A 17,434-nucleotide genomic window follows, 5' to 3' on the forward strand; every position below is an offset into this window, starting at 1 on the left:
AGTGCTCCAGTCGGACAGTCCACTTAGTGCCTGGCTGGCAGTTGAGGACGTGGCGCTGCTGTGTCCTCATCTGCCTGGGTCTGACTGCTGTGCTGATCTGCAGTAACCACCTTAAACTGGCAAGAATTTCCTTCTGTGATCTATCTTCCTATGAGGTTGTTGCTATTTTTATTAATATTCCCTTGTTTTCTTGGAAAGGGGGATCCAGACCATTGCTTGCTGAGTGGTGTTATCCCTCCAAAGTGTGCGCTCACCCTCCAGAACGGGCTGGCCTGTGGGTGTTTGCCAAGAAGCTGCAGCAAAGGGTCTCGCTCTGGAAGGGAAGGTCTCTCAGTCTGTAACCAGTGGTTCAGGTGTGCTCACAAAGAATTGTTCCCAAGAACAAATTTACTTTGAGAAATACAGACTAAGAAAAGAACCATTTCCCTCTGTGATGGGGTGGCCCTGGCTGGGTGCCCACCAGAGCCGCTCTGGCACTGCCCTCCTCAGCTGGGCAGGGGAGAGACAAAATGCCGTGAAAGGCTCGTGGGCTGAGATAGGGACAGGGAGATCACTCACCAGTCACCATCATGAGCAAAAACAGACTCGTCTTGGGGAAATTCACTTAATATCTTGCCAGGTGCAGGGGGACGGGGAATGGGGCTGGGGTCAGTTCCTCACACGCTGTCTCTGCTGCTCCTTCTCCCTCAGGGGAGGGTCCTCACCCTCTGCTTGGCCCCAGCGTGGGGCCACCCCATGGGAGACAGTTCTCCACAAACTTCTCCAACATGAGTCCTTCCCACAGGCACAGTTCTTCACGCACTGCCCCAGAGTGGGTCCCCCCACGGGGTACAGCCCCCCAGGCCCAGCTGGCCCCAGGGGGTCCCCAGCCCTGCCCCAACCCGGGCTGCTCCCCGCGGGGCCACAGGCCCGGCCCAGAGCTGCCCCAGCGCTGCTGCCCGTGGGTCACAGCCCCCTGCGGGCACCCCCTGCCCCGGGGGGGCCCTGCCCGGGCTGCGGGGTGAGCTGCTCCCCCATGGAGCTCCATGGGCTGGGGGCACAGCCTGCCTGGCCAGAGGCTCCACACAGGCTGCCAGGAGGTCTCTGCTCCGTGCCTGGGGCCCCCCGCCCTCCTGCACTGACCTGGGGGCTGCAGAGTTGTTGCTCTCTCATACTCTTGCTCCACTCTCTGGCTGCTGTTGCTCTTTTCCCCCGTCATAAACACGTTTTCCCAGAAGCGCTACCACCATTGTCGATGATGGCCTTGGCCAGCAGTGGGTCCATCTTGGAGCCAGTGGCATTGGGTCCATCTTGGAGCCAGTGGCATTGGCTCCATCGGCCATGGGGGAAGCTTCTGTCAGCTTCTCATGGAAGCCACCCCTGTAGCCCCCCACTACCAAAACCTTGCGATGCAAATCCAATAGACCCATATGCAGTTATTCCCCCACACTGTACTGCTGCTGTCTGTGCTCCCATTTCCAGTTCTGCCTGCTATGCTAACCCTGTACAACTCCTCCAAATACTCCTTGGAGCAAAGTAAATGGGGTTTATTGATTGCCAGCAGTATTGCCTGCCAGATTACACTTTTGAGATACATTTGTCTAAATGAATAGATTGGCTTGTCCCAATGCAAGATTATGTTTTTCTGGTAGAGGGTATTTACCACCTGGCTGACAGGCAGTAGTTTGCTCTCCACTCCCCGAACCCTTTGCTGATAGTCTTAGCAGCCTACAACTGTGTCCACTTACAGCACTAAGTGTCACCTGGGCAATAAGGGGTCCCAGTTAACCACAGCTCCCTGCCCTCTGAGCAGCAAGGTAGTGATGGGATGGGCGTGGGGAGCCTGGCTGTGAAATGTCACTCCATCCTTGCAGTGAATAAAGGAAGTTTAGGGCAATGCAATGAGAGAAGTGTTGAAACGCAATTTATGCTGAAAAGTACCAAAGGGTGGTTCTGGCTGAGAAGGAAACATCAGTATGTGAGCACAGCTGACCCCAAGTGCTGGGGGACTGGAGCGGGACAGTGCTTTAGGCCCTGGAAATTCCCAGAAGCGATTCTCACCCTCCTTGTGCTTATTCCTGCAGAACAGATTTTTGTTTGCAATACCCACATCACCATGTGCAAGGCCCACAAACAGATTTTTGCAAAGTTAGGAAGCTGGTTAAGGTGTTCCATGCTGCATGGTGGCTGTGAGGAAAGGAGAGCTTTTCTGACCTGCTCCCAGGCACAAATCCCAAACATTTGCATCTTTCAAGGCATTCTTCAAGTTTTCCTTTTATAAAAGTAATAATGTAAAGCCCTGTGTGTGTCTTCACAGACATGACTGAAAAACAGAGCAACTCCATTGCTTTTGATGCAGTTCAGGATTTAGCCCATCCATATTTTGTTACGTATTTCTTTCTCTCTCCGTGTGTCCCAGAGACAGACCAGAGAGTGGTGCGTGTTGGGAGAACAGGGAAGGGGGAGGTTTCAGTTCATTCCACACAGTGCTGAAGGTAGAGCTGTGGTACACTGTGCAAAATTGCACATGAGAAAATGTGGAAAGGAAACCCACCATCTCCATTGCCTTCTGTTACAGACGCAGCAGGTTCTGGTCGCTGTGGCTAAGCAAGATATTGGTCTTGAGGATGTTGTGGCTGTTTTATTTGCTGTTCTTGCACACGTGGTATCATGTAGGGTCATGGCTTGGGTTTCTATTCTAATTGTATCTAGGAAGGTTGCCTAGAAATTTACTGAGCTTCCAAGTCTCACCTGCTTTACTAGAGAGGAGTGAGGGGTTTAGCATTATTTTTATTTTGCTTTGTTTTTATAAGAGTGCTATTATTCCACAAAGTGCGCCCTGAATGGCAGGAAATTCCTAGCAGGACAAGTGGGGTTTCACTGTTCTAGGACTGGGCTGGTGGGTTATTCAATGCACGACTGGGTCTGCCACAATCCTCTCCGGGAAAGCCCCCTGCCCCTGTGCTGACAAGCACTGTGTAACTGAGCGGTGGTGCAGGAGCCTGAGCCCGCAGCCCTTCCCGCAGCACAGCCTGGCGCGTGCTCCCTACTCACCAACTACCAATTTTTCATCATTTTACTGTCTACACGTTTTCAAACTGTCACAGAACTTGATGCAAAGAGAGTTTATCTTCTTGCATCAGTACAAAAAAAAAGTTTTGTTGGGTTTGGACAGTGGCTGTAATAAGAAATTTGGGGTATAGGTGCAGGGTCGTACCATGCACAGCCAGCCAGAGAGCCTGGCCCGGTCCCTTTGCAGTACCCATTGTTTGCACAGGCCCAGTGGGTGCACTGGGCAAAGATTTTTCATTTACTTTTTACAGTTTAGTCTGACACATGACATCGCTGTGGAAGGTGACTGCAGCTTTTTGCACTTTCTCCCTTTTCCCTGTTCCTTCTGTGCTGTCGTTATTTCCGTGTAGCTGAGTCATTCTAGCAAATAACCTGTGAAGCGTGCAGCCCTGCTGAACCCAGGACAGCCTGGGCACTGAGCCTTCGCTGCTCCTGGGTGACATGGCCCAAGCCTCAGGAGTCAGAGCTTCTTCCTACATGTGCCTTTTGCTAAGCCTCTCCTATTGTTAAGATTAAACCACAGCACTTTCCTCTAGATCTGAATGCGATTTCAGTTTGCAAGAACTCAGATCTGGCACTTGGTTTTCAGCTACCTCTGACTGCAGGAGAGCTTCCTTTCCTTTGCATTCTTCTCATCCAGGACATTGCCAACCACAAACACAGCTAAAATAAAGTTAACGATCCTGATGCTGTTAGAAACAACCAGTTCAGGGAAACTGCCCAGCAAGTAGTGTGGTACCAGTGCACTGCTTCTGAGACTTTTTAGCGGTGCCCATCTGTTGATGATACATTCTCTGATGGACAGTAAAGCAAGTGAGGTGGCTGTAAAAAACACTAAAAATACAGAATTTTCCCCTTGCTTGCCAATTACAACAGCAGAGGTAGGCTCAAATCACAAAGCCTAGGATGGGGGGATCTCAGGTTAGGGCTCTAAATGGCTCCAGGTTTTTGCTGGGAACCTCTGCATGGCACAGGGAGGGACAGAAGCTATTTTAGACAGACTGCTGTACTTTCCAGAGCTAAATAATCTGGATTTATCCCTTTTTATCACAGTGCAAAGTGCAGTACAAATTGCTTTCAGTATTCAAACTGGCTCGTTCAGACCCAGCATGGGGATTTCTGTACAGCACGGCGCTGTATAGCTTTCACACAGTAAAGCAGGCACGTGGTAGCTGAATCTCACAGTCGCCATACCACAGCAGCAGTATAATGTCAGCATCTGAAAATGTTTGCTTGCTTAAAAAAATAGTGATAATTAAGACCGCTTTTTCTTTCCTTTACCTTCTACAGTGGGCTTTTCTGTGAAACTCCTCCACCGATGGTTCTTCTCCAGACGAGCCCATGTGATAACTACGAGTGCCAGAACGGAGCCCAGTGCATTGTTGTGCACCATGAGCCTGTCTGCCGCTGCCTCGCTGGCTTTGCTGGGCAGAAATGTGAGAAGCTCATCACAGTCAACTTTGTTGGGAAGGATTCCTATGTGGAGCTGCCATCAGCCAAAATTCGCCCCCAGGCAAACATCTCCCTCCAGGTATGTCATGCAGAACATCAGTTGCCAGCCTAGTGCTCTTCTAAGCAATAACACATATACAGGTATATATATCTTTTCATTCTGAAGGAACAGGATCTATTGGCCAAGATGCTGACAAAGATAGAGTCAACTTGTAAGCCAGTTGTCTGCTCTAACGTTATTGAAATGTTGAGGAGCAACTAAGGCACCACTGTGCCTTTGTTGACACATATCCTGCCTCCAGAATCTCACCACTGTCTTATTCGCAGGCTGGCAATGTAACTAGAGATGATTCAGGAAACCTGTCTTCTTACTGATTTACAGCATTGTGTTTCATCCTGTAGAAAGTAGTGCTTAATAGTAGGACTTAGTGAAAGGGCTGGTCTAAATGGCCCTTCCAGACAGTATTTTGCTTACTCTTCTACTGTGCATAGTCACTGCATAAAAGGCCTGGGACTTTGTTACAGCCCTGTAGGTACCCCTAAGTTTGGTTTGAGGTCTAAGGTTCAGAAGGCAATGGAAAAAAGGTATCAAAAGTGCTGTGCCCCTACTGTCATCTTGTGGCTGTGGATCTAAGGTATTTTGGATACTTAGTCATGTTTTTTAAGTGATGATTTTTCAGTGATTTGGAAGTTATTTGCATTCGCAATCACAAAGTAAGCATTAAATTGATCATAATTTTTTTCCCCTAATATTTCAAAGGAAATGAGGAAATAATTTCTAGCTTTGTATGTCTTCTAATAGAGATATGTGTGGAGCACACATATGACATGATACATCTCTTTCTTAGGCCACTAATTGTTAATCTGGACTATTTCTATGCTAGATTCACCCTGCAAATGAAGCATAACATTTCAAAAGTTGTGAGAAGATAAATCATCCTTGTATGTTTATTTTATTGCATTTATTTTCTCAGTTTGAAAAGATTGTATTCCACAGTTGGAAATCATATCCTGGACTTACTCGATGGAGTTTGGTTGTAATTAAAATACCAATGTCAAGACATGGGAAAGAGGACCAAATTTCCACATTAGGAATAGATTTTTAAAGGGTAGTTCCTGCAAAGTTCATTCTAATGAAAAAAAAATCCTTAATTACTATGTCTTTTCTTTAATAGCTTGAGTATACAGTTCACATGAAAATGAAGCTGGTTCATGTATATTTGAAGCTCTGGTTTGTCTTCAAAATCCCCTTTTATTTAATATCGCAAAAGAGATTTCTTAAATATGGGCACTCTAAAATACGGCTCCCCAAAGGCTCCAAATGCTATAGGTCAACTTTAAAGCTGAAAATGTGGACATTGTCTTCTTAAGTATACAAAACACATTACATCAGCCATAGCTTGTATAATAAAACTGATTATTACAGAAAGCACATGCAGATGATGTTCTCACTTCTTGTTTCCCAGGCTGAATATTATTCTTGCATCCAGTAATTAATCGCTAGTGAATTAAAATTAGAATACATTGATTATTGAGAACAGAGAGAGGAAATCTTATTATAAGTGTTCAATAAAAAAAACTTTTAAGGGCAAAAGGATAGTATTTAAATACATATAAATGCAAACAGATTTTTAAATTAACTGTTTAGTTTGGCATTTAATAGCCACTATAAAAGAATAACCAAGAAATCTCAATAAATACAAATGTAAACAGCAAGGTTGTATACAAAAATCCCATTTTGTCCCTTCTTTTTTGTTGTTTTTCTTTTCTTTTGTACTATAGGGATATTTGAGACCTGGAGACTGGGAAAGCAGAGTCCTTGTTTTTTGATTTAGTGTTCCAAGATTATTTTTCCCTGAGGTACATCAAAGCTAGAGGGACAAGGGCTACTCTGTTCTGCCTGACTCTCTAAATGTCCCATTTGAAACCAGCGTGACTTGCTAATAACTTGGATTGAGTGCATAACTCATGATTATGCTGGATGTGGGGACAGGTCCTTCTTTCCTTCATTGTGTTCACAGAGTCTGTGAACAGATCAGAGCCTGCTGAAATTTGTTTGCTTATAATTGTGACACACACTCTTCCCACTGCCAGAGCTGGTTTTCTAAACCTCAACTTCAAGCTGGTGTAGTAGCTGAGAAATATATTCATGTGTCAGCAAAAATACAGCAACAGTCTATTGACAGGGATCATATAAATTGCAGCTTTCACCTCCTGGAAACTAGTTCTCGTTTGAAACAAGGGAGGCGGCCCTTAGTGGGAGGCCAACTGGTTTGTATAAGAGCCCACTCAATGTCACCAAGACCTTTTGTGTCTCATAGCTCTTGCTCTCGTTGTTACTCATATATATGATTTATTAAATCATATTTGAATTGCATGCATTATTTTGGTTTGATTTTTAATATAGGTTTATTTCTTTTTCAATCATTCTCAAGCAACTTCACCTGGTTATTAATGTTTCACAGGTAGCAACAGACAAGGACAATGGCATCTTATTATACAAAGGAGACAATGATCCTTTGGCTCTGGAGTTGTACCAAGGACACGTGAGGCTCATCTATGACACGCTGAATTCTCCACCTACCACAGTATACAGGTAAAGAGCTAAGCTGTACCAAGCTTACCTTGATTTCCAAAAAAGATGGAGAGGTAGGATTTTTCTAAGAAACGTGCACGGGAGAAGAATGTTTTATTTTACTTCAAGGTACCTCTTGTAATTAGGTAAGAAAATCAGAATAAAGACTTAGCTAGAGGCTGCATGGTTAAAAATTGGCATTTCTTGGCAATGCCAGTGATACTGTGTCCTACTGTGATACTGTTGTCCCTTCTTATCTACTGTAAAGATTTAGTTTCTGGTGAATGTCGTCCTTCAAATAGTTCCAAATAATCACTTTCTTTGATGTTGATATTTAGCATTAATTTACTGAATCAAGATAGAACAGAGACTGTGCAACTGCAGGATTAAACTGTGTCAAATAGGAGGAGAAGGGCTGAATTCCTCTACAGGGTGACTGCTTTTGGAAGAACTCTTACCTATATCAGTAGTAACTACACAACCATGAAAAAGCACAGATTACAAAGGTAAGTTGTAGGGCAATTTGACCTTCAGACACCTGACTTCTTGGAAATGCCAGACCCACGGGTTTTATTCATTAGTCACAAGAAAGAAAAGCAAATGTAAAAGTGAAACCCATGCACAGAGGTATTTCCCTAGGAAAGAGAGAATTGCTGCTCATGTCTTCCCCTGCCCCTTTAGCAGCCCTCTCCCTGGGTTAACTCCCTTCTGATTAAAGCCCTGTTACTCCAGTTCTTTTTGTGTAAACATGCAGTTGTGACCACCATGAGCCCTTTTGGGTTCAGTGTAGTTTCATGGCAATTGTGGATGGAGAAGAGGTGGATTTCCCAGCCCGCCTTGCTCTTTAAGGAGGAGCATCCTATTAGAGCAAGTGAAAAGATGCCACCAAGTATTCACCAGCCAGGATGGGCCTTGTAATTTTTATGGAAAGTTTTCTCAGTACTTGGTAAAACTTGAGTTTTCTTTAAGGGGAATGGTGACTTGTTTAAGAAAATGAAAAAAATTATTTCTGTATAAAAGCAAATTAGATAATACCAATGCAGTCTTGATACCAGGAGAAGCAATGGCTTGTCCACTGTAGGAATGATGAAAGTAGTTTGTTAGTGATTTTCACCAGCTGGATAGGTGTGAAAAATTTCTCTGTGTGTGGCTGCTAATCCTAATTGATTTCATGGTTGAGCAAAGCTGAAGTTGTTAAACAGTTTTATGCCAATAATTAGAACATAGGCAAAAGCTCGTTACGTGTGGGCAGCACAAGGGGTGTCAGGTCGGTGTGGATGCTTGCTCTGCATTGTCAAGGGCAGAGTGGTGTGGTGATGAGAGCTGTTGCCATCATCACAACACTTTATGGATCTGCTGCCGTCTGGCAAAGTTGCCAGAGATGGCGAGCAGCAGTGTCCTCATTATTCCTGTGCCCTTCATATTGATCAAGGAGGAGGTCTCCATTCAGACTGACACCTCATTACCATAAGATTAATGGCCTGTTCTCTACATTTTGTACTGTGTGATCTGTTGAGATGGGAAAGAAGCTGCTTAATACGATGCCCTTTCTGAAATGTCACTCTAGTCTTTTATTGGTTTAAGGAGTGGAGCAAAATGGGATTAGCATGGAGCTTGATGGGAAGAGATTAGGTTGATTGAGAAAAACTGCAGCTAAAGAATGTCAAAAAGGGCCTCTAAATAGATTAAAAGACTTGTTTTCCTTAAGGGCTGAGGAAGGGGGAGGGAACCTGCTTCTCTCCTTACAGTCGCGGGATTTAAGGGTAGAAGGTGTGAGTGGATCTGGTTTGACCTCCCTGTATATCCTGTTTGACTTTTAGCTAAAGCATAAACTCTGTTTGGCTAAGGCATGACTTCCAGTTTGGCACCGAGTTTTGACAGGAAAACACCAAATAATGGAAAATACCCCATTTCCTTTAGTCGCTTGGACAGTGGTCAATCATTTCCATTATTCAGGCACTGGCCATAATTTCCTAGTTGTGTCACTAATACCTTTTGGATGCTTTAGAGGCTTCCTCCAGGGAAATGAAGGTCCTTTTACACCTGGTACTGGCTCCCATGAGTTTTATCTGTCCTTTTAATTGCATTGTCTCCTAACTTGCACTTCGATGAAATGAACAGCTGATTCATGTGATGCATTTTCCCTAAACCTTAAGAATTTGGGGAACCCTTTTCTGCAACTTCTACGATTTTCCATTAAAATAGGATTACTTGGAGAACCTGTAACATTCAAATCTTAGTCTCGCCGTTGGTAAAAAGTTTGCTTTCCCTATTGCCTACTCCTTGTTGTCTTGTTTAGATGCCTCACTTAAATCTCAGTCTCAGCAAAAGTGGACTGTTTGCCTTTGAGAAGCTCTGTTGAAAGACTATTAGATTAATTTTCACAGGCAATATCAGGTGCTGCTATCCTCCAAAGAGGTCCACTTCTCGGAAGAGATGAGCACTGCTTTGGCTCTTGTTTTTCCTCAGAAGAGTCTGCCAAAAGAGGAGGAGGCCTTAAAATTCTGCCTGGTGGGAGCTTTGCCAGCTACAGCTGCAGGAAATCTGTAACTGACCTGGTCCTGTGTTGTAACTGAGATGTTTTGCTGGCTATGAAATATGGGTACTCCCATGGCGGGATGTGGGAAGTCATTGGCAAGCCACATTATCTGTAATCCTTTGTCAGAGTCTCTGTAAGATTTATTAACAGTACTTCAGAACAGTAAAATTAGCAAAGTACTTGGCTAATGCAGGTAATATCCTGTAGGGATAAGATAAAACCTGTTGTCAGGCAGGTTGGAAAGCCAGCAGTGAGTAAGGCGTACTTGGTGGTAGTTTTCAATAGTGTTTAGCAGAAGGGTGCTGGAAGGACGAAGTACACAGTGTGTTACACTGCACAACTCGCCCTCAGCATACAGCCAGGGTGAAGGTTTGCACCAGCCCTGTGATGTGTGTGCTCTGAACTCGCTATTGTAGTGTATTGTGCGGGTGGCCTTGCTTCGCAAAACTGTTGTAGGAGGCCGAGGGCAAGGATGTGGCATAATACCCGACTGCTGGCGTGCTGGGCAAAAGCATTTTGTGTACTCTGGGAAAGTAGGTCATCTCTGGCTATTGGAGTGGACCTCTTCTTATATCTTAGTTGCTCCTTTGAGTAGATTGAAGTAGAGCTGCAGACTGCTGGAAAAGCCCAAGATTAACTCACTGTACATTCAGATTTATGTCACATGTATTCATTCCTGTGGTATGTTTGGATAGAAAGGTTAAAGTTGACATAGAACTTTTCTTTCATCCTAATCAGGTAAAGGTCAGCAAATGTCCAATGGAAGACTACCTAAATTACGTTGCCATTTATTGTTAAGTTAGAAAGAAATACAAGTTAATGCATGAATATGCAATGATTGAACTCACCTTTTTAAAAGAAAAGCTGACTGGTCTGTTATTGGAACTCCTCACCTGTAAGCTGCAGAGTAACAGTTTCTTGGATGTCATAGTAAACACCTTACAGAAGATCCATTTGTGAAGTAGGATTCCTATTTGTTGCTTCTTTTATTCTATTTAATTGCTCTGTAGATGCACAAATAAGAACAGAAATCTGTTTCCGAGTGCTTTATTGACCTCCTGGTTTCTGCACTGTTGAGAGTTACTCTTCAATGCCATGACAGCCCTTAGTACAGAGCCATCGGCGAGTTCTTGAAATAAAGTAAATCATTTACACAGATACCTTACTTTAATTTAAATATGCCAGCTGAAGAGGAATGTGCTGGTTTTAGTTATCACCATGCTCTAATCACTGAAAGTTTTGAATTAATAAATTTTAAAAATTCTGCAGTTTCAGCATTCAGCCATTGATACTGGTATCTGTGTAACTGTACTCTATAGGGAGACTTCCTATTTTCAGCCTTTTTTCCTACATCTGTTCCTTGAACTAGAGATAAGAACTTACTTGTAATTATTTTTTTTTTCTGGTAAGTTTTATGCTACTATGCAGTCATATTGATCTGGATGCTAAATTAATCCTTCCTAATAGAAATGAAAAATAAAAATTTGACATGTACTACTGATGTAATTCCCTCCAGAGTTCCCAGATTGCCATGTTGCATACAGACTGTCATATCTTGTAAAGAGCAAGATGCAGGCGTCATTGGTGTAAAATCATGTGTTCACGCAGGCTTCCTGACAGCAGTGAAAAAGGATGCAGTTAGGAAAAGATAAGAATTAATTGTATTGGTCTTTCTGGAGAGCCTACACCCAGATTACGTTATAATTCCTTTTAAAAGTATCATTTCAGAATCTGTTTTCAAAAATGCTGCATTATTAGAGGTATTTCTCATAGATTGTATCATGCAGTTCTCATGGTTTGGCTAATTCCTGCATAGCATAGATGGATGTTCTTGTGGTTAAAGCAAAAGGCCTGAAATCAGGGAGCTTAAATTCTTACTGTATCTGCCTCTTATGTGATGACTGTGGGATGACAAATTAAATCTGGTTGTCTGTGCACACAAAGTACAGAAATGCACAAAAAAAAAAAAAAAAAAAAAACAGAAAAAAGTGTTTCAGAAATGTGCTGCAGGTCACCAAAGGGTGAGCTTCCTTCTCCCTCCAGGCTGTGGCGCAGCACAAGGCTTGTACCCCAGCAGCATCTGCAGACTGCCTGTGCCATTCCACCAACACAGCCTCTGTCCGTGGCGGGGCCTGGGGAGCAAGCAGCCCGGGTGGCTACTGGCACCCATCGCCCAAAAACAGGTTCCTGGCCATGGCGCTCCCAAATTGAACTTAGTAGTGCTCAAGGACTTTGGTCCTCTACTCACATTTCATAGACTTCTCTCCACTCTCCTGGTGCTGAGGTTGAACAGTTGCTTTGGTGATGGAAGAACTTCCACATCTTCCAAAGATATGGGAGATGGGATTTTTGTGTAACTGATTCTCTTTAGCTGCAATTGCTTATCTGCAAAAAAGCCGGTGAGGCTTCACCATTAATTCACTGCCTTCTAGGGAGGAATGTGCTGGAGGAGTGAAAGCATTAATTATTCTTAGGAACATTATTAGAGCTTGTCAAACTCAGTTTTTACCAAAAGTCTCTTTGCAGAGCTCACTACATGACTGGTCCTTTTCTTCCTAACACCTGCCAAGTCTGCAGCCTGTGCTGTGCCTGTCCTTGGTGGGATTGCTGTTTGATACTTCTGGATGGGCTCTGCACAAACTGTTTTTCAGAGATTCCTGTGAGACATCACTGAGCTCCTAACAATTCTGAATATTTGCAATTCATTTTATTCTATCACACACACTTATTTTTTCAGGTACTCCTTAGGGATTTTGCATCAAATATAATGAAGGGACCCAGTATTAATCTCTGACCTGCACAGTAAAAGTTGTAAAATTTGAATGTACTTATACATCTTGCATGAGGCAAGGTGAAGGACAGATGAATTATTTTTTGCCTTATAAAAGGCTCTGGTGTATTTAAATAGGACAAAAAAGACAAGTGTGTGAGTTCTTGTCAAACTACAGACATTGCATTTCCCTAGTTTTTCTTGGATTTTTGTGTGAAAATGTAAGGCCAAGACCTTAAAATATCTAACTTTTGTCATTATTTTTCGGAATCAAGTATGTGTTTTCATGAAATTTAGAAACTTCCTTCTGTTGAGATGAAGCTTAAGAAGGGTAAAGGTTTGTCTTTTAGGCTGCCTGAGGACTTAGCAGGCAAAACTTTGTTAAGCTGAATTAAAGTTTTTTCTTTGTAAATCTCTTCAGTATCTCTTGCAAGAATGATAGTTCCTCATCTCTCCCCTCTCTCCTCACCTCTGCCCTGCTCATTCTCTTTAGCGTAATAGCTGAGTACCCAGAAACACTGCACTGCGAACCCACAGCCTTATTTCTAACCTTATACCTATGTGTAGGGTGCTTCAGGGTAAGATGTTTTATCAGAAGGTGGCAAAACCTTTCACAAAGCAAGTCAGCATCGGTGTGTCTGTGTTCCAGGTAGGGGAGGTTAGGAACAGGTTATCTAAAGCCACTTGCCCGGTAGTAGTGACAGCAATAGAAGTTACATTTGTGGACTCCCAGGTCACCACCTTCAGGGCCCAAAATCTGGGGCTATCAGTCTGAGTGACACTCATATGTCCCCTGTCAACTGAGGTCAGGCTGCACCAGTACATACTGGTGCTGCCAGTGTGCCCAGGCTGCTGGCTTGCCCGCAAACCCATGACTGGGGCAGGCGCATGGTTGGCTTTGGCTCCCCCTGAGCATGCACCACTGAAGTTTGAAGAACTTATGCCACAGTCTGTGAAAGCAATAAACACAGTAGCTGCTCCCCTGCCATAAAGGGTTTCTGCCATTTTAACTCATTCTTCGAATTAACTTGTATTGTGACCCCTCGAAGTTAAAGCAGAGATGTTATTTGTATCCTTTTCATCGGGAATGTGGCCATCCACACCATCACTGTCACCTTTATCATTGTTGTTTGAAAAAATCACAATACTACTGCAGACCCAAATCAATTTCAAGCAGGTGGCAGAAGACAGTCCTCCTCCTCCTCCCAAATCACTTTTTAAGCAGACTGTGCTGGCTTTAATGCACGGACAGCATACGAGTGAATTGTCACTAGTCTATGTATTTTGTTAAGCAATTTGATTTGTTATTTTCTAAAACAGACACCCATTAGCTGGTCTGTACCCTGTTACTTTAGTCACTGTGTACTTCTCCTCTGCACAGCTCCACCTCTACCTCCTGGCAGCTCTTTCCCATCTGAAGGGGATAGGAGGGAAGCCAGAGCTGTGTCCAACCCCACTGGTTGCTTTGTTGATCAGCAGCCTTTTAGGAAGACTTACGCAAAGCAGAGGAGTGCAGGACACATATGTACATGGAACTTTAGTGCAATAACACTATAATGCTGATTTCTTTCAGCACAGAATAATAATAAAAATGTAATAAAGTCAGCAAGATGCAAGCATTAATCCCAAGAAGAAATGAGAGGTGATGAGATAGGGATAGTGCATAACTAAACAAAAGCAGGTGGGAACACAAAATAAATAAATGTGTTAAAATACTCTGAGGTCAGCCTCTAGTTAGAGTCTTAACTTCACGACATATTGGCCCCATGCAGCTCCTCTCTCTCCTGACTGTATCAGACATGTCAGAGGATTACACCTAAAGATAGAAAGCAAATTCTTCACAGTTACAACATTTTACAGTAGAAAGTGATAACCATTCAGTTAATACCATTAAGGATTTTCAAGAGCATCAAGAAGGAAGATGTTTGCGCTTAGAAGTTTGCTGAGCTCTAGAAGTAGTTCAGCACCTTGCAGATATTATTGGTTTTCATGTTCAAAGTAGTCTTGGGTTTATGTAAAAATTAATGGTGAAACTAAAAGTTGTTCTCTACAGTGATTTGACTGTGACTAATACAGCTCTACCATCAAAAGAAAGCTGCTGCTGGAAAAAAAGAAACTGACATTATAAATTAAGGTTTTCACCTGTTTGTTAAATTTAGTAGTTGTGTTGAGATTTAGCCAGTTCGATTCAAACCTTAAAAATGCCCAGCCAAACCAAAAGTAATTCTGAAATAACTATTTCTTCCACCCCAGCAAATAACCTGATTTAGTCATTTGGCTGTCCATAACATGGTCTTGCTGTTTCTTCTAGTGAGAGCATCAGTGAAACCATGAGAGTGGTCCTGGCAGCTCCCAAGCCCTCATAAATTAGTGCTAAAGTTAGTCCACCTTCTAAGCAATCAATTTGGTGTATGTTGGAAACACACTCTTGTGCTGCACTCTGTTTCCAGCGAGTAACTGGAAGAAAGGTGTGCAGATGGATTTTAAATGGTATTTTCAGGTCATTGGTCCAGCGGTATATTGCCAGAGTTGGTTAATACTGATTACATCAGAGGAAGGTTGAAATATGCTCATAATAGACAATGCTGGAATAAATCTAATCGTAGTCAAAATGACTTTATAAACTTCCTATGTGCTAATGACTGGCTCATGTCTTGAATTGTGAGGGTTTTGCATGTTGTAAGGCAAAGCTAATATAACATAGTGGGGTTTTTTTCTGCCTGTAAATTTCTTGTAAACATGATGACTAACACAAAGTTTAAATGTGTACCATGTGTGATGGATTTATATCCCATTTATACCAAGCGCCAGGCTCTGGATTCAATAGATACAGCCTCTGTTAGAAGTGCATGCGGAGCTGGCACCGAGGGCAATCACAGAGGTGCGGCATGGTTCTGTGCACAATTATTTCATTGCTTCTTCCCAGCAGAGAAACGTGACCCACAGCTCTGCGTTTGCCAGCATGCCCCAATGCTGCTGGAAAAGGTGGGTATGGCAGCTGCTATTCTGGTTGTCAGAGCAGTGGATTTTGTTTATTTTTGTGGAAGAAGAGGCATACAACTGGAGGTGTGTTGCCACAAATGAGGTGGAAACAATTTCATTTCCTGGCCATGTATCAGGTTTCTAAATAGACACAGCTCTTTTTTTTTCTTGGGGCTTAGCCTGCAGTTTCAGATACAACCCATCATTCTCTGTCATTCTAATTGGAAGCCTTTTAATTGCATTCTGTAGTGGCTGTGCTCCCTGCTGCTAAATAGCAGATACCTTCATATTTTCCAGAGCTGAAAAGGGGATAGATGGTGTAAAGTATTGCCCCTGATGAAATGACTCTGTGAAGACACTTGATGGATTTCCTCATCAGAACGTGAGATTTGATACCCAGTTAAATGGCAGAGCTGCATTCAATAGTGTTTGATGCTCATGCTAAAAAGAAAACTCCAGAACCCTGTTCTTTTCCTAGCCCTGGTGGGGCAGGGGGCTGTGCTGCAGCATGTGCTGGTGTGTGCTACCCAGCCATACACCAGCACCACCCCTGCGCTGGGCAGGACATGGCACTCGCTGCTCTGCCAGCAACTGCCTTCCTCTGGGCTGTTTGCAGTGCCATTTTCTTTAAGGCTATCTGATTTAATGAGTCCTGCCAGCATTGCAGAATCTATATGTGATTGGTTTTATACTCTGTATTTACTGGGTTTTTTATTTTATATGATGCATGTTACAGTAAAGACACTGAGATGCAATAGCTCATTGCACTGCGATACACTGTGTGCCGTGATGTGCAAAATTGTTCTGGTGGAGTAAGATGGGGAGGCAGGAACACTGTGATCCGTCACTCAGGAGAGGCCTTGGACTTGAAGAGTTCATTCAGGCTGGTTTTACTGCCATTACGCTTGCATTTAACAAGTTCTCAGTTAGCAGAATGAAGTATTCAGCTCTGCAGAGACATGGTGATACTGCAGGAGAGCAGCGCAGCTTCACTCCTGGACAGTGGGGTCGGAGGGAGGTGTCAGACCTCTTGCCCATGTCAGGGACACTGTGAGGATCTGCTGCAAACAAGGGGTGTTTACCCCGGCCGTGAATCTGACCCTTTTACGAATAATATAGGGAAAGAGGTCAGCATTGTGTAAATTGCATGTTGTAGTGGTGTAAAAAAGGTTCTTGCTTTTCCTTTAGAAGGTCTGTAATACAATAACTTTCACTGTTGGCAGGGGTGCTGCAGGAATTGAATTATGACTGGAAATTAGATATGCATAGCCTGGCCAAACGATCATTAAGGGAGATATGGTAATCAGCTGCCAGTGTTTAAGGGCTGTAAACACCAAGAAGAGAAAGATGGTTTATTTGGGTGGTCTACAGAGTTGTAAGTAGGAGAAAAGGTATAAAACCAAGCAAATGAAAATGGAGGTATCAAGGAAAAAAATCTTACTGTCAGTGCTCTCAGCCTAGGAGACCTTATGCTCGAGTCATGTAAAACAGGATTGAACACAACAAAGGAGAGTATATTTTAAGCTGAAAGTGAACTTGAGTGTTTTAATATCTCTTTCACCTCTTATTTCCCTAGTTTTGTGTTTCATTAGCATTTTTCATACTTTTTTTCTCAACATGTGGTTTTTATTTGGCTTCTGAAGATAGAGTGCTTGAAGTGATGTATTATTGTAGAGGTAGCACAAACACTACTCCAATTATGATTTTGCCTTTGTTGCCATGGAGAAGTTTAAATCTATTTTAGGCCAAGGACTGATTACAACTGGAACTAAGGGCAGGAGGTAACTGTAACTGGAAAGGTGAAAAACCATCAGCACTGATACCTGAAGTCAGCCTGGCACAGAATGAGTTTCACCCCTCCCAAATTGCTAACATCTTGGTGCGGTTCCCTGCAGGTCTCACCTTGTGTTTCTTGATTTTGGTACCTTTTCTACGGTGCCTGCTCTTCCCATGTCTTGTAAGCTCTTTAGGCTCTCTTGGACATGTACTTCCGCTTATTCCCTTCTACTTTGAATGTTTTCAGAGATTATCCAAGTTCAGTATTCCCCATGGCCTTCACTCCCCC

General features: G+C 43.3%; 1 protein-coding gene across 1 annotated transcript in view; it reads left to right on the plus strand.

Moving 5' to 3' along the window:
* Positions 1-17,434, plus strand: part of SLIT3 (slit guidance ligand 3) — a 529,407-nt gene that overhangs the window by 496,026 nt on the left and 15,947 nt on the right. Inside the window, exons 31-32 of the mRNA XM_080399320.1 lie at positions 4,342-4,582; positions 6,969-7,099. Coding sequence (XP_080255446.1) covers positions 4,342-4,582; positions 6,969-7,099 — 372 coding nt within the window. The remainder of the gene's footprint in view (positions 1-4,341; positions 4,583-6,968; positions 7,100-17,434) is intronic.

Source organism: Falco punctatus, assembly GCF_963210335.1.
Source record: "Falco punctatus genome assembly, chromosome: 8".
Lineage (NCBI taxonomy): Eukaryota > Metazoa > Chordata > Aves > Falconiformes > Falconidae > Falco > Falco punctatus.